Raw genomic sequence first — 18,628 nt, 5'->3', positions numbered from 1 at the left:
GCTATAAAAAAAGAATGTATTTGAGTCAGTTCTAATGAGGTGGATGACACTGGAGCCTATTATACAGAGTAAAGTAAGTGAGAAACACCAATACAGTATATTAATGCATATATATGGAATTTAATCCTATATGCAAGACAGCAAAAGAGACACAGATGTAAGGAACAGACTTTTGGACTCTGTGGGAGAAGGTGAGGGTAGGGCGGGATAGCATTGAAACATGTATACTACCATATGTAAAGCAGATGACCAGTGCAAATTGGATGAAGGAAGCAGGGCACCTAAAGCTGGTGCTCTGGGACAACCCAGAGGGGTGGACTGGGGAAGGGTGTGGGAGGAGGGGTTCAGGACTGTGGGACACATATGCACTCATGGCTGCTTCCTGTCAATGTATGGCAGAAACCACCACAAAATTGTAAAGCAGTTAGCCTGCAATTAAAACAAATATATTAATTAAATATTCCACTGTCTCCTATTTTCCAGTATTTTTTGTTGAGAAGTCAGTTAATATGGTATTGCTGCTACTGTGAAGATAATCTCTACCTGCTTGATTTTTTATCTTTGGTTTTCTATTACTTCATAATAATGCACCTAGGTATAGTACTTTTGTATTATCCTGCTCATGACACATGGGGTGTCTTTAATTTGTGGACTGATGTCTCTCTGCTTTCTCTGGAACTCAAGCTATATGAATTTTAGTTCTTTTCACTATATCCCATATGTCTCTTAGTTTTTGTTTTGCATTTTCTATCCCCTTCTCTCTCTTCTGAATATTGTTTTCATTCTGAATATTTCCTTCTGACTTGGGTTGCATTCCATTAACTCTTCAGTAATATCTCATTTGTCTCATTTTGATTAACTGCATTTTTTCTAGTTCTACAATCTCCATTTGGTCCTTTAAGAGTTTTTTTTAGTTCCTTTATAGAAATTCTCAAAACTGTGTCTTATCTCATTTAACATAGTTCATAGTTAAAGACCAAACCTGTGAGTCTGTTTCTATTGCATACTGTTTTTTATTACTTTTTCAACCATGTTGTCTTCAATCTTACTGCTACTAGCTCTTTTTATACCAGATACGAGCCAGATATCACCAAAAATTAGAGAGATACTTTGAGGCCTAGCAATGATGTTATCTTTTTCTAAAAGACTTCCTTTTCTTTTTTTTTCAGGTGGAGAGGGATATTATCAATCCCTGATTATGCTGTACCAACATCAAAGATTCAGATAATTCAGAGTCATGTTTCAGTTCTTTTGGGGAGTAGTTTATTTTGAGGGACTCACCCTTAACTTCAAAGCCTGGATGTTCCTGAGCCACCCACCCTCAAGTCTGATGGGCCCTGAATTTCACTTTTTATTTCTCTTGCTCCATGAATTTGCTTCAAGCTCTGCTCAATTCTCAACCTCTACTCACTTCTTCTAACACAGGGAGATACATCCAGCAAAAAGTAACTCCAAATCAGGTTCATGTCCCTGCATTCTTTCTTTTCCAGGTCTTTGCTCTACAATTCTACAGTGACGCCAATTCATTTAAACAGATTTGATTATTGTCAAATTTTTTTCAAGATCTTCTAGTATTTGTCCAGATTCTCCAGTTTTTCTCAGGAGTCTGATGCCACTACTGCAAACAAAACTCTCTAATTAACTTGTCTACAATTAATTAAAAATGTTCTGAGCACTAGTTTGGGTGCATCTCACTAGTCTGATAATGCTGTTGATTTTATGCAGTTTTTAATTTTAACTTTCAATCCCTCTTTATATCAGGAGTTACTTGAAAATGTAGTTAAGAGAAATTCTTTATACCCACATACTATTATTTCTAATTTATGATGTGATTTATGCTTAATTTGTATGTATGCATTTATATGATGGACAGGGTTTGCAGTCCATGTTTATTAAAAAGTTTTATGGGTCTTGAAACCAACAGTATATTCCTGTTGGTTCATATATGAGTAATAGAGGCAGAAAAAAAAAATGTATATATATACTCAAACTTGTTCTTTGCTCTTTGTATCTTTTATATCTCTCTTATTTTTGCCCTTGTTTCTTTGAAATAATATATAGTGTAATATAATATTTATAAATACTAAGTAAATACATGTTATCTAATTCTCCAAAGATCTTAGCAGTATAGTTGAAAAAATAAAGTCATTTAAGTAATGCAAAGATTTTTAAGGAATCTTTTTCAAAGCATTACTTTTTATGTATGGTTAATGAATCTTGAAAATTAGATATTCATAATTTAAGTAAGGGCTTCCTTGGTGGCTCAGTGGTAAAGAACCTGCCTGCAAAGTAGGAGAAGTGGGTTCAATCCTTGGATCAGGAAGATTCCCTGGAGAAGGAAATGGCAACCCACTCCAGTATTCTTGCCTGGAAAATACTATCACAGAGTTGCGTGGCAGGCTACAGTCCATGGCATTGCTAAAGAATCAGACACGACTTAGCAGCTAAACAGCAACAACAATTTAAGTAGGTTCAACAAACATCTGGGGGCTTCCCAAGTGGATCAGTGGCAAAGAACCTGCATGCCAAAGCAGGAGATGAGGAGATGCAGTTCAATCCCTGGGTTGGGAAGATCCCTGAAGGAGGAAATGTCAACCCACTCCAGTATTCTTGCTGAAAAATCCCATGGACAGAGTGTGGAGGGCTAGAGTCCAGGGGACTGCAAAGAGTCGGACACAACTGAGCACACACACGCAAAACATTTGAAGAGCTATTATATACAAGATAGTAAGAGAGTTCTGGTCGTAGGTGCATTTATTCAAATACACAACCAAGTCAAAATGTAAGAATGGTAGAAAAAAGAAAAAGGAGTAAGTTTCCTGGCATGTGGATGGTTTCAAAGTAAGAGGAGACAGGAAATCACACAAAAGTTTGTGAAAATAAATGGTGTTATTAATAAGTAGAACCACATTTCTCTGCATAGTTGCTTTGTCTGCAGTCACCATCAATTAGCTGATCTCTATTTTCTCGTGCAAATGCTTAAAAAAAAAAAGTCAATCTTATTGGTTTATATTGCAGAACTGTTTTGCTGAGACCACACAGACCATGATTAGGAAGCTGGACAATCAGGAAGCAGATATGCTGACTGCTGATTCTAGGAACACACCTCTTTAGTTTAGCTGAGATCCTGGGATCAGGAAGTACTGCCAGTGGTAATGCCTACAGGAACACCCTGACTTAGCTTTGACAGAAGCAGCTGCAAGAATTATTGGCACTAGGGCCACACTACACTTGTTAGATTCTCATCCACAAAAACAGATTCCCAGAGAATGCTTTCCTCCTACTTATCTCCTGATTTAGGTCATTTACATGTGCTTATCATTAGCAGAACCCAATTCACATTCTGAACTAGATTTTGATTTTCCAGACTCTGCAGTATAAGAAGGTATACTATAATAAAGGAGGGTGGAACAGATGTTAGGCCAATCTACTATATCTGCCATAAACTGTTATTATAATTGTACAATGTAATTAAATATGACACAAAATGAACAAAAGTACAAAAGAGCTGGGTTTTTTTCTATGAAACCTAAGCTGAATATGAAAGGCTCAATAAAAATGATTTATTAAATAGCTGCTATTGAATTAGACGTAGGTAAAATAATTCTAAGAAGTCAGAGAAATTATGAAATGAGAGGATCAAAAGGAGATCAAAAGGATCTCTAAGTTCTCACTCTTCTTCAAAGAAACTGAAACTGGAAGCTATAAAGAACAAATTATTCTCCATGCTTTATGTGTAAAAGACAACAAAGAACTATAATTAGTAGTCTTACTCAAAGTAAAGATCTTCAGTTCAGTTGCTCAGTCATGTCCGACTCTTTGCAACCCCATGAACCGCAGCACGCCAGGCCTCCCTGTCCATCACCAACTCCCGGAGTCCACCCAAACCCATGTCCATTGTGTCGGTGATGCCATCCAACCATCTCATCCTCCATCGTCCCCTTCTCATCCTGCCCTCAATCTTTCCCAGCATCAGGGTCTTTTCAAATGAGTCAGCTCTTTGCATCAGGTGGCCAAAGTATTGGAGTTTCACCTTCAACATCAGTCCTTCCAATGAACACCCAGTACTGATCTCCTTTAGAACGGACTGGTTGGATCTCCTTGCAGTCCAAGGGACTCTCAAGAGTCTTCTCCAACACCACAGTTCAAAAGCATCAATTCTTCTGTGCTCAGCTTAGGCATTATATAAAAAATTAAATAAGTGCACGTTCATATTAAGTCAAAGTAAAAAAATTTAAAGTATGCATGTCGTACGCATTTTGTCTCTTTCAATCTACAGACTGACTATTGATCTAGAAGGAAAGAGGGTTTGTACTATATTTTATGCTAGGTACCATATGACTGAATTAAAAAAGTAACAGTGTTTCTGACTATAATATGGTACTTTACATTAAATTATTATGTATCTATGCCTTTTAAGTTATTTATGTTTTTTATTATTTTTCTATCTTACCACTTGCAGTATTAGTTCAAAAGATACTTTAAAAGCATGTAGTATAATCATAAAAATATACAGACAATAAAAGTGAAATCCAGTCCCAATCCCTCATTTCACAGATTAAGAAACTGAGTTTTACCTAGTATGTTGCTGGTGGGAAGGCAAGTTGATATAGCCACTACAGAAAACAGTATGAAGATTCTTCAGAAAACTACAAACAGAATTACCATATGATCTATTTATCCCACTCCTGGCAATATGCCTGGTCAAAACTATAACTCGAAAAGATACATGCACTTCTATGTTCATAGCTGCACTGTTTACAATAGCCAAAACATGGAAACAACCTAAATGTCCATCAACAGATGAATGGATAAGGAAAATGTGGTACCTATACACAATGGAATGCTAACTGGAATACATACGAGGTAAAACTCAGTTTCTTAATCTATGGAATAGAGAACAGACTTGTGGGTGCCAAGAGGGAGAAAGGCGGGATGTCCTGGGAGTTTGGGATTGGTAGATGCAAACTACTACATTTAGAATGAATAAACAACCCAATGTATGGCACAGGGTACTGGCTGCAAAATTCTGTGATAAATCATAATGGAAAAGAATATAAAAAAAGAATGTATATATGTTTATAACTGAGTCATTTGGCTATACAGTAGACACTGGCACAGCATTGTAAATCACCTAAACTTCAAATTAAAAAAAAAAAAAGAAACTGAGCTCCAGACAGATTAAAGTACTAATACTAGGAAAATTACCCAGTCAGAAATTGCAGTTCTGAAATTTTAACCAATTATAAATAGGCAAGACAACTTTCTAAATCTTTGAGTGGACAAAGATGAATCAAACAATTCTAACAGTTTGTTTTTGAACTGAATTTTTCATTGATAGTAAGATGCACCATTTCTTTTACACAATATATTAAAAATAAAAATTGCTGCTTATTAATCTAATATGCTATTCCCTACAGCTACATCTCAATTTTGTAGATCTTAAAATAGAGAAGGGAACAGGGAATAGTGTTAGTGAATTTTAGAACTCTGTAAGAGAGAAGAGAGAGTAAGACAAATACAATCACAAAACATTCTAGACAACTGCCTTGTACAACCCCTCTACATGCCTCCCCTCACCTTACAGACTTTATTCATCGTTAAGTCCAAGCTTCCTGGGTGAAGGTACTGACATCACCACCATGGGGCAGTGTTTCTTTTGGGGATTAATACAGAACTGCCTGATAACTACAACTGTTGCTTCCCGTTCTGCTTCTACAGTGACTCATATATATTCTTTCCAGAAAAAATTGGAATTTTCAAATTCTGAAGTGCCACTGAGTACAATCCTTCAACAGTACACTCTCCTCTGTTTAAAATCCCTGAAGAGCTCCCTACACCATCTGTAGTACAAGTTTAAATTCCTTGACTGGGCATACATTCAGCAGTGGCCACAGGACTGGAAAAAGTCAATTTTCATTTCAATCCCACAGAAAGGCAATGCCAAAGAATGTTCAAACCACTGCACAATCGCACTCATCTCACAAGCTAGCAAAGTAATGCTCAAAATTCTCCAAGCCAGGCTTCGATAGTACCTGAACCGTGAACTTCCAGATGTTCAAGCTGGTTTTAGAAAAGGCAGAGGAACCAGAGATCAAACTGCCAAGACCTGTTGGATCATCGAAATAGCAAGAGTTACAGAAAAAAAATCTACGTCTGCTTTATTGACTATGTCAAAGCCTTTGACTGTGTGGATCACAACAAACTGTAGAAAATTCTAAAAGAGATGGGAATACCTGACCACCTGACCTGCCTCCTGAGAAATTGGTATGCAAGTCAAGAAGCAACAGTTAGTACCAGACATCGAACAACAAACTGGTTCCCAAACTGGGAAAGGAGTACCTCAAGGTTGTATATTGTCATCCTGCTTATTTAACTTATATGCAGAGTACATCATGCAAAATGCCAGGCTGCATGGAGCACAAGCGGGAATCAAGATTGCTGGGAGAAATATCAATAAACTCAGATATGCAGATGACACCACCCTTATGGCAGAACATAGAGAAGAATTAAAGATCCTCTTGATGAACATGAAAGAGGAGAGTTAAAAGTTTGGCTTAAAACTCAACATTCAGAAAACTAAGATCATGGCATCCGGTTCCATCACTTCATAGCAAATAGATGGGGAAACAGTAGAAAGACTGTTTATTTTGCTCCAAAATCACTGCAAATGGTGACCACAGCCATGAAATTAAAAGATACTTGGTCCCTGGAAGAAGAGTTATGAGCAATCTAGACAGCATATTAAAAAGCAGAGACATTACTTTGCCAACAAAGGTCTGTGTAGTCAAAGCTATGGTTTTTCCAGCAGTCATGTTTGGATGTGAGAGTTGGACTATAAAGAAAGCTGAGTGCTGAAGTATTGAGGCTTTTGAACTGTGGTATTGAAGAAGACTCTTGAGAGTCCCTTGGACAGCAAGGAGATCCAACCAGTCAATCCTACAGGAGATCAGTCCTGAATAGTCATTGCAAGGACTGATCCTGAAGCTGAAACTCTAATACTTTGGCCACCTGATGCGAAGAACTGACTCATTTGAAAAGATGCTGATCCTGAGAAATACTGAAGGCAGGAGGAGAAGGGGACGACAGAAGATGAGATGGTTGGATGGCATCATCGACCTGATGGACATGAGTTTGAGCAGGCTCCAGGAGCTGGTGATGGACAGGGAGGCCTGGCGTGTTGCAGTCCCTGGGGTCGCAAAGAGTCGGACACAACTGAGTGACTGAACTGAACTGAAATGAGCATGCAAGGTCTTATTCTATCCGGGCTCTGCCCACTATTACAGGCTTGTGCATAATTCCCTATATAAATATGCTGGGATATGGCTACTGTAAATGATCTGTACTTTAATAAACATACAAATTTTCATTTGGTGAACTCCTGCTCATTCTTAAAGGATCTGCTCAATTTTCATCCTCTCACTTAAGCCTTCTCCAACCAGTGATGTAATCAACAATTATAACTGGATGTGTTATAGTTACATTGTCTGCTGCGCTCAGACTTAAGTAATCCTTGACAACAGCCCATGATGTGAGGAATAGCATAGGATATTCTTTACATAGAGACATTTATAATGAGACTAAAGTTTTGCATATTTCTCAAGGGTAGCCTTATCATAGACTGACTGACATCAAGTGCTCTGACAAATAGAAGTACTGACCATTATTTAAACCAACCAAAGTACCAAGAATGGGAACCTTCAGGATTTGACTAAAGAACAGAGAATCAGCTTTTTGGTTAAAAAAGCAGGAGCAGCAGCTATATGAGAGGGGTGCCACTACTGAAAGGGACCATGTAGTCTGTATAAGGCAACTAATAAAAGAAGCATATCCTCAGAGATGGTCCCAATGTTTCCTAATTTTAGTTGTATTCCATGTTCCTCCTTATCATGCATTCTCACTCACTTAGAATGACCTGTTTCTATTTCTTGAAGCAAAAAAGAGCCAAATGTGTTCCCATATGTAGTGCTTATGATCCTAATATTTGCAATCATCCACCCCAAAATATGATTTGAACATTTAATACATATCAAGCACTTTCAATCTTTGGTATACTATGGTAAACAGAATAGACAAAGGCCACTGCTCATGAAGGATACATTTTAGTAGAAAAATGACAAGCAAATAAATAATTTCAGGTAGCAATAGGTATCACAAGTAAAACTGGGTAACAGAAAAATGAAAGTTGGGAGGAGGAGTACTACTGGATAACGTGGTCAAAGAATGCCTTCCTGATCGAAGAGAAGGAGACAGTCCTGTGTAGGTCTGGAGAAGAACATTTCAGGCAGAAGAAATACTGATAAGCAAAAGAGCTTCTAGTAGAAACTTGATTTGCCAGTTTTAGGCTTCAGCAATACATGAACCGTGAACTCCCTGATGTTCAAGCTGGTTTTAGAAAAGGCAGAGGAACCAGAGATCAAATTGCCAACATCTGCTGGATCATGGAAAAAGCAAGAGAGTTCCAGAAAAACATCTATTTCTGCTTTATTGACTATGCCAAAGCCTTTGGCTGTGTGGATCACAATAAACTGTGGAAAATTCTGAAAGAGATGGGAATACCAGACCACCTAACCTGCCTCTTGAGAAATCTGTATGCAGGTCAGGAAGCAACAGTTAGAAATGGACATGGAACAACAGACTGGTTCCAAATAGGAAAAGGTGTATGTCAAGGCTATATATTGTCACCCTGCTTATTTAATTTATATGCAGAGTACGTCACGAGAAACGCTGGACTGGAAGAAACACAAGCTGGAATCAAGATTGCCGGGAGAAATATCAATAATCTCAGATATGCAGATGACACCACCCCTATGGCAGAAAGTGAAGAGGAGCTAAAAAGCCTCTTGATGAAAGTGAAAGAGGAGAGTGAAAAAGTTGGCTTAAAGCTCAACATTCAGAAAACGAAGATCATGGCATCCGGTCCCATCACTTCATGGGAAATAGATGGGGAAACAGTGTCAGACTTTATTTTTTTGGGCTCCAAAATCACTGCAGATGGTGACTGCAGCCATGAAATTAAAAGATGCTTACTCCTTGGAAGAAAAGTTATGACCAATCTAGATAGTATATTCAAAAGCAGAGACATTACTTTGCCGACTAAGGTCCATCTAGTCAAGGCCATGGTTTTTCCTGTGGTCATGTATGGATGTGAGAGTTGGACTGTGAAGAAGGCTGAGTGCTGAAGAATTGATGCTTTTGAAGTGTGGTGTTGGAGAAGACTCTTGAGAGTCCCTTGGACTGCAAGGAGATCCAACCAATCCATTCTGAAGGAGATCAACCCTGGGATTTCTTTGGAAGGAATGATGCTAAAGCTGAAACTCCAGTACTTTGGCCACCTCATGCAAAGAGTTGACTCACTGGAAAAGACTCTGATGCTGGGAGGGATGGGGAGCAGGAGGAGAAGGGGACGACCGAGGATGAGATGGCTGGATGGCATCACAGACTCGACAGATGTTGAGTCTGAGTGAATTCCGGGAGTTGGTGATGGACAGGGAGGCCTGGCGTGCTGCGATTCATGGGGTCGCAGAGTTGGACACGACTGAGCGACTGAACTGAACTGATAGCTCAGTTGGTAAAGAATCTGCCTGCAATAATGCAGGAGACCCCGGTTCAATTCCTGGGTCAGGAAGATCTGTTGGAGAAAGGATAGGCTACCCACTCCAGTATTCTTGGGCTTCCCTTGTGGCTCAGCTGGTAAAGATTCCACCTGCAATGCAGGAGACCTGGGTTTGATCCCTGGGTTGGGAAGATTCCCTGGAGAAGGGAAAGGCTACCCACTCCAATATTCTGGCCTGGAGAATTCCATGGGCTGTATAGTCCATGGGGTCACAAAGAGTCAGACACGACTGAGCGACTTTCACATTCATGTGCCAGTTTTAAGGAAGCCAGTAAGATGAGCAGTGTGACTGGAGACTAGTAATTATGGGGGGTGTGGTAAGAGACATATATATACAGAAATATACAGACTTATCATAAACAGAGACATATACAGAAACTAGGATACCTCTGAGTTTATATGAGAGGTATACCTCTGAGATTATTAGAAAGAAAAATATTAAACTTTAAGTAAAGAGGATGGTTTTCCTCACAGTATACAGACATAAATTAGCTCCAGAAAAGCAGTGTTTACCATGGAATTCCAGAGATATATTTTCTTTCACTGGAAAACAGAGCAAATGTATTCATCTTCTGCTGTTAAATAAAGTTTCTGAGTACAGAATAACATTTTTGGACAAGTACTGAAAAATAGTGGCTTCATTTTTTCTTTTTTTTATAAATATACACAAGAACTCTTTTCTCTCAAATTTCAAATATATAACATCTAGTTATTTGTGTTCATAGGCTATTATCAACACACACTAATGATATACTTCTCAAACTGGGGATCTGGCAAAGAGACTGGGAATGCCCAGAGAATCTAATTTGGAAAGGCAATGGGATTTGATAACAGAACTTCCACAGGACTGAGGGAAACAGAAACTCTCGGAGGGCCAAAACAAAATCTTGTGCATACCAGGACCCAGGGAAAAGGAGCAGCGACCCCACAGGAGATTGAGTGAGACTTGCCTGTGAGTGTTTGAGGGTCTCCTGGAGAGGTGTTGGTCAGCAGTGGCTTGCTGTGGTGATAGGGGCAGTGGCAGCAGCAGTCCTGAAAGGTGGGTGTTGGTATAAATTCTTTTGGAGGCTGCCAGTGGCCTTACCGGAGAAGGCAATGGCAACCCACTCCAGTACTCTTGCCTGGAAAATCCCATGGATGGAGGAGCCTGGTAGGCTGCAGTCCATGGTGTCGCGAAGTCGGACACGACTGAGCGATTTCACTTTCACTTTTCACTTTCATGCATTGGAGAAGGAAATGGCAACCCACTCCAGTGTTCTTGCCTGGAGAATCCCAGGGACGAGGGAATCTGGTGGGCTGCCGTCTATGGGGTTGCATAGAGTCAGACACGACTGAAGTGACTTAGCAGCAGCAGCAGTGGCCTTACCAGTAGCCTTACTGGGCTTCCCTTGTGGCTCAGCTGGTAAAGAATACATCTGCAATGTGGCAGACCTGGGTTCCATCCCTGGGTTAGGAAGATCCTCTGGAGAAGGGAAAGGCTACCCACTCCAGTATTCTGGCCTGGAGAATTCCATGGATTGTATAGGCCATGGGGTTGCAAAGAGTCAGACATGACTGAGCGACTTTCACTTTCACGCTAGTAGCCTTATCATAGAGCATGCAACTCTACGACTGAGTCACCTCAGGCCAAACAACTAACAGGGAGGAAGCACAGCCCTCGCATCAACAGACAACTGGATTAAAGATTTACTGAGCATGGCTCTGCCTACCAGAGCCAGACCCAGTTTTCCCCACAGCCAGTCCCTCCCATCAGGAAGCAAGATTTATAATCCTACAGCCAAGAGAATGAAAATCACAATCACAGAAAGCTAATCAAAATGATCACATGGGTCTCAGCTTTGTGTAACTCAAGCAAGCTATGAGTCATGTCTTGCAGGGCTACTGAAGATGGACGGGTCATGGTGGAGAGTTCTGACAAAATGTGGCCCACTGGAGAAGGGGATGGCAAACCACTTCAGTATTCTTGCCTTGAGAACTTGATGAACACAATCAAAAGGCAAAAAGATATGACACTGGAAGATGAGCCCCCAAGGTTGGTAGGTGTCCGAAGGCTACTGGGGAAGAGCAGAGAAACAGTTCCAGAAAGAATGAAGAGGCTGACCTAAGCGGAAATGTTGCTCAGCTGTGGATGCGTCTGGTGGTGAAAGTAAAGTCCAAAGCTGTAAAGAACAATATTACATAGGAACCTGGAATGTGAGGTCCATGAATCAAGGTAAATTGGAAGTGGTCAAACAGGAGATGGCAAGAGTGAGCATTGACATTTTAGCAATTAGTGAACTAAAATGGATGGGAATGTGCAAATTTAATTCAGATGACCATATAATTACATTTTAACTACCACTGTGGGTAAGAATGCCTTAGAACAAATGGAGTAGCCCTCATAGTCAATAAAAGAGTCTGAAATGCAGTACCTGGGTCTGCAAAAATGACAGAATGATCTCAGTTCGTTTCCATTCAACATCACAGTAATTCAAGTTTATGCCCCAACCACGAACGCTGAAGAAGCTGAAGTCGAAAAGTTCTATGAAGACCTACAAAACCTTCTAGAGTTAACACCCAAAAAAGTCATTTTCATCAGAGGGGACGGTAAAGTAAAAGGAGGAAGTCAAGAGATAGCTGGAGTAACAGGCAAGTCTGGCCTTGGAATACAAAATGAAACAGGGCAAAGACTAACAGAGGTTCGCCAAGAGAACGCACCAGTCATAGCAAATACCCTCTTCCAACAACACCAGAGATGACACTACACATGGATATCACCAGATGGTCAATACAGAAATCATATTGGTTATATTCTTCATGGTCAAAGATGGAGAAGCTCTATACAGTCAGCAAACACTTCTGGGAGCTGACTGTGGATCAGACCATGAGCTTCTTATTGCAAAATTCAGGCTTAAATTGAAGAGAGTAGGGAAAACCACTAGGCCATTCAGGTATGGCCTAAATCAAAGCCATTATGATTATACAGTGGAAGTGACAAATAGATTCAAGGGATTAGATCTGGTAGACAGAGTGCCTGAAGAACTATGCAGGGAGGTTCATAACACTGTACAGGAGGTGGTGACCAAAACCATCCCCCCAAAAAAGAAATGCAAGAAGGCAAAGTAGCTGTCTGAAGAGGCCTTAAAAACAGTTGAGATTACAAAAGAAGGGAAAGGCAAAGGAGAAAGGGGAAAAGATACCAAACTGAATGTAGAGTTCCAGAGAATAGCAAAGAGAGAAAGAAAAGCCTTCTTAAGTGAACAGTGCAAAGAAATAAGAGGAAAACAATAGAATGGCAAAGACTACAGATCACTTCAAGAAAATTTGATACCAAGGAAACATTTCATGCAAAAATGGACACAACAAAGGACAGAAACAGGGAGCAGAAGAGATTAAGAAGAGGTGGCATAAATATACAGAAAAACTATTTAAAAAAAAAAAAGAAAAAAGGTCTTAATGACCCAGATAACTGCAATCATGTGATCACTCACTTACAGCCAGACATCCTGGAGTGTGAAGGCAAGTGGGCTTTAGGAAGCATTACTATGAACAAACCTAGTAGAGGTGACAGAATGCCAGCTAAGCTATTTAAAATCCTAAAAGATGATGCTGTTAAAGCGGTGCACCCATTAAGTCAGCAAATTTGGAAAACTCATCAGTGGCCACAGTACTGGAAAAGGTGAGCTTTCCATTCCAATCCCAAAGAAAGGCAATGCCAAAGAATGTTCAAACTAACATAGAACTGCACTCATTTCACATGCTAGCAAGATTATGTTCATAATACTTCAAGCTAGGCTTCAGTATTACGTGAACTGAAACCTTTCAGATATACAAGCTGGATTTAGAAAAGGCAGAGGAACAAGAGATCAAATTGTCAGCATCCGCTGGATCATGGAAAAATCAAGGTAATTCCAAAAAACATCTACTTCTGCTTCATTGACTACACTAAAGCCTTTGACTGTGTGGATTACAACCAACTGGAAAATTCTTAGAGATGGGGATACCAGACCACCTTACCTGTCTCCTGAGAAGCCTGTATGCAGAACAAGAAGCAACAGTTAAAACCGGACATGGAACAACGGACTGGTTCCAAAGTGGGAAAGGAGTACATCAAGACTGTATACTGTCATAGGGCTTATTTAACGTATATGCAGAGAACATCATGTGAAATGCAGGGCTGGATGACTCAGAAGTTGGAATCAAGATTGCTGGGAGAAATATCAACAACCTCAGATATGTCACTCTAACTGCAGAAAGTGAAGAAGAACTAAAGAGCCTACTGCTGATGGGGATGAAAGAGAAAAGCGAAAAAGCTGGCTTAAAACTCAACATTCAAAAAACTATGCTCATGGCATTCAGTCCCATCACTTCATGGCAAATAGGGGGAAAAACTGGAAGCAGTGACTGATTTTATTTTCTTGGGCTCCAAAATCACTGCAGACAATGACTGCAGCCATGAAATTAAAAGACGCTTGCTCCTTGGAAGGAAAGTTATGACAAACCTAGACACTGTATTAAAAAGCAGAGATAACACTTCGCTGACAAAGGTCTGTATAGTCAAAGCTATGGTTTCTCTAGTAGTCATGTATGGATGTGACAGCTCAACCATAAAGAAGGTTGAGCACCAAAGAATTGATGCTATTGAGTTATGGTGCTAGAGAAGACTCTTGAGAGTCCCCTGGACAGCAAGGAGATCAAACTAGTCCATCCTAAAGAAAATCAACCCTGAATATTCAATGGAAAGACTGATGCTGAAAGTGAAGTTCCAATACTCTGGCCACTTGATGCAAAGATCCCATTCACTGGAAAAGACCCTGATGCTGGAAAAGATTGAGGGCAGGAGAAGCTGGAGACAGAGGATGAGATGGCTTGACAGCATCACTTGACTTGATGGACATGAGTCTGAACAAACTCTGGGAGATGGTGAAGGACAGAAAAGTCTGATGCGCTATAGTCCATGGGCTTGCAGAGGAAGGACATGACTTATCAACTAAACAACAACAACAATTTAGTAAGTACTCAATAAATATTTACGAATTATTGGATGCATGTTTTATTACTTTACCAAATATTAAATCTGAAGGTAAGTGACTCCAGATTTGTTTCAGAGGCTCAGTAATGTAATTTAAGGACAAAAGGTTTCCCCATCTTTCCCTTCTTCCCATCTCCTTGCGTTTCTGATATCTACTATCATGGTTACAAAACAGCTACAGCAGCTTCAACATAACACTTTCTAAAATGCTACAGCACATGGGGTTGCAAAGAGTCGGACATGACTGAGCTGAACTGAAAATGACAAGGAACTGAAAGGAGGTAGTTTTCTTCTTGCCAGTCTCTCTTATCAGCAAGAAAAATCTTTCCAGTGGCACTACTGCAGACTGTCCCTTACTTCACTGGATAAAAGTGAATCTCATGTTTATACTGACACCAATCCCTGACAAAAAGAAATGTGCACTAGATTATAATCAAAGATTTATCACCTGAGATTGTGGAAGAAGCTCAAATCCTCTGAGCGCAATGAAACTGCAACAAAATCAGGGTTATGTGAACTATGAAAGAAGGGAAAATAGCTCTTACAGAGGCAATGATTGTCTTTCAAACCCTCAATAATAAAATAAAAATAATAACAATAAAAAGTAGCATTTACTTAGTGCCAGACAGTGCTGTACATATATTTACTCACTATATAACCCAATTTTCTTCCTTTGGCAAGTTATGAGAAGGAAATATGATATTAAAGAAAATAAGACAAAAACAAAATAAAAACTAGTATATTCTCAACATGAACGGAATTTCAAGGAATAGACTAAAAATGAAGATGATATAACGAATATTTTTTCCACCTTTCCTAAGTCTCATAAAATGACTTCATTATTTTCTATTTGTAATCAATTCCTAGGTAATATTCAGCTATATACAATGTAGCAGAATGTTTCCCTGACCCTAAAAATGTGGAACTGCTACTACTGTATAATCCAAGCCACTGCTAGCTTCCATTATTCAGACTTGATCATATCTAAAATATTTTCCTTAAAAATGATAAACTCTTTCTGATTTTGCAGTCCTTAACAGCAATGCTTATTTAAAAGCAGGATACTGCCCTAAAGACAGAGTTTACTTTAAAACCTGATAACATTTTGAGTTATTTAAAGTGCCTTTTAACAAGCTCAGGATCCATTTTTTCTCATTTCCCTATTATACTCAGGATAAATACATTCATGAGCCATGACTGCAGCACTATTAAAAAGGTAAAGGCAGATTTTTAGAGGACTGGTTTCACAAGACCTGGACTTAAAAGGAAGAGCACAGAGGCAAATAAAGGAAATGACTAAATCATTGGCTAATTCATGTAACAACAGTATTATCCCAAAAACATTAAAATACAAACTTCACTTACATATACTGGTGATTCAAAAATCTTAGTAATACTCTTTACTAGGAAGATCATAGGCTATCTCATAATTATTTTGAAAAAGAATAGTGCATCATAAAAAAGTTAGAAAACTTTTCATGGGAAAAACCAGAAATAAGTGAGAAAAATGGAAAATCTAGTTAAGAGATTTACATAGAAGAATGCAAGCAAAGGAATGCCAAATTTTAAAAAGATTTCTTAATTTTTTTGGCTTAGTTTTATGTCAACAACAAAAGTTCTATCAGATCTCAGTCCAGTTACATAACCTTCAGAATTAAACTTGGAATAGAATAAAACCCTGAACATTTTTAAAAGAAAACATGAGAGAAGATCTTTATGACCACAGGCTGAAAGGATTTGTTAGAGACACAAAGATCAACAACCATAAGAGAAAAGATAGATATATTCAACTACCTCAAAATTAAAAAAAAATAAAATTTTGTTGATCAAACGTATCACAACCTGGGAACAAGAATCTGAAATGTACCTATTGTCTAACACAATGAATGGGCCACTGGCACTCATTGTTCATTTTCATCCCTTTCCATATTCCAGCATCTTTTACAGTAACTAAAATTCTAATAACTGTATTTCCCAAATTTCCTTGCAGCTGGTGTGATGTATGGGATTCGTTTCAGCAGTGAGAGGCACTTGAGGGGGATATGGAAGGTGAAAGTGAGCTGAGAATATTTTCCTTCAGGTATGATAGATGGCAAGCAAAATTGGTAGACTTGAGTGTTCTTGAAATCAGCAACCCATACTCCACTTTCCAGTGTCAAGTTTTCAGCTTCACGAAAATGATGCTGTAGTGGTGGCTATACCAGCATAAATTCCTGACCACAGCATCTCAGCCTCTGTGGTATGACTCTAAAACCAATGATCTTACCTACATTTTAACGGAAAGTGACTAAATCTCTACTTGTTTGAAATGCCTACAATGGTTATGATTAACACCGACCGGCACACCAACAAATACTGACAATACAGATTATATAAATTTACTAAGGGAAAGATAAATAGAAAATAGGGAAAAGAATCTGCATTTCATGAGAAATCACATGGGTAAGTAACATGGTTGAACATGAAAAATGGTTGAACATACTGGTATTCAGAAAATGAAAATTAAAAACACAATGAAATACTATTTAGGACTCAAAATAATAAAAATTAAGAAACCTGGTAAGGAAGGGCAAGTGTTGATAAAAGATACGGATCAATAAAAACTCATAAATATCACTGTAGGATGAAAATTGGTAAAGCCACTTTGGAAATTAAGTTGGCAATATATTGCAGAGTTGAATACCACATGGCCTATAACCCAGCAATTTCATCCCTTGAAATTATTCTATTCACGCATGATACTTAGTGAAAAAAAGTGTGTCTCAGAAGACTAAACAATACTGTTTTATATACATTTTAAAAAATACATAAAAATAGTATATCCTTAGGTATAGATGTATGCATAAAAATTTAAAAAGCTAGGGAATGATAAATTTCAAGACAGTATTAACTGCTGGCAGAGGGGAAAGAGAGGGATGATGTAGGGAAAGAAAACATGGATAGGTGCACCAGTATTGATAATATTTTAGCTCTTAACTGGATGGTGGGCTGACAGGCTTTCTTTTTATTGGTATGTTTCCTAATGTATTTATATATTACATGCTATTCTACTACTAATGATTGCTAAACATTTATAAAGTGTTTATTATATACCCTATTTTAAGCATTTACTTTGTCCTTTATAGTCAGCTCTACAAAACAGGTTCTGCTATTATCTCCCATTTATAGATGAGGAAACTGAAGCACAAAGAGGTTAAGTAACTGTCCAAGGTCACATACCTAGAAAGCAATGGAGCCAGGAGTCAAAGAGGACATCAGGCCCCAAAGTCCACATTCAAAACCAGTATACTACATGAATAAAATACCAAGTAACAATAAAAGTTACCTAAGACAAAAATAAAATAAAAAACAGTTAATTGATCTACCTTTCATTTTCCTTGATGACATTTTCAAATTGTAGTTTCATCTCACCCATCTGTTTCTGAAAGAATAAAATATAGCTGTAGGAAAACATCTTCAAGACAATCAGAGCTATATTAAGTACTAATAGTTCACTCATATGCATGTAATCTGTGACACTAGTCTATAGATAAGAAATAATTATTATTCACTTCTAACAATAAATATTAGATATTTTAATGATATACAGAACATTCTGAATAGAAATAAAAACCTTCTTATATATTAAGAAATATTTATAAATAATTTGTATGATTTCTAGATGTTTATAGTAGAAGAAAGATATTCCTCAATATGTCACTATAAGAAATACTAATGATCCCTAGACCTTGACTGTATGTCTTGTTTCATCCTACTTTACGTGGAAGTCCATGTAAGTGTGCTTAAATTTTGAAAAGTAAAATGTTAATGGTGAAAAAAGCAAATAAAGATCTTCTTTAGCAATAATTCATTCAGTCTCTGATTGACCTCTTTTATTAGCTGTTTAGTCTCTCTGCAAATACAAGGTTGCTACAGTAAACCAATGTGGTTACTAACACAGACAGTAGTAGGAAATACAGTTTAAAAAAAAATCACTAACTAAAATACCAGTAAGAATAAAA

At 38.3% G+C, this 18,628-nt stretch overlaps 1 protein-coding gene across 1 annotated transcript in view; it reads right to left on the bottom strand.

The window, feature by feature from the left end:
• SCLT1 (sodium channel and clathrin linker 1) overlaps positions 1–18,628 on the bottom strand; it is a 257,901-nt gene that overhangs the window by 193,771 nt on the left and 45,502 nt on the right. The window contains exon 5 of the mRNA XM_068989603.1: positions 17,993–18,048. Coding sequence (XP_068845704.1) covers positions 17,993–18,048 — 56 coding nt within the window. The remainder of the gene's footprint in view (positions 1–17,992; positions 18,049–18,628) is intronic.

This window comes from Capricornis sumatraensis, chromosome 17 (genome assembly GCF_032405125.1).
Source record: "Capricornis sumatraensis isolate serow.1 chromosome 17, serow.2, whole genome shotgun sequence".
NCBI classification, from domain to species: Eukaryota; Metazoa; Chordata; class Mammalia; order Artiodactyla; family Bovidae; genus Capricornis; species Capricornis sumatraensis.
Note: the sequence above shows the minus strand (reverse complement) of the source record. Positions and strands in the feature narration are given on the sequence as shown.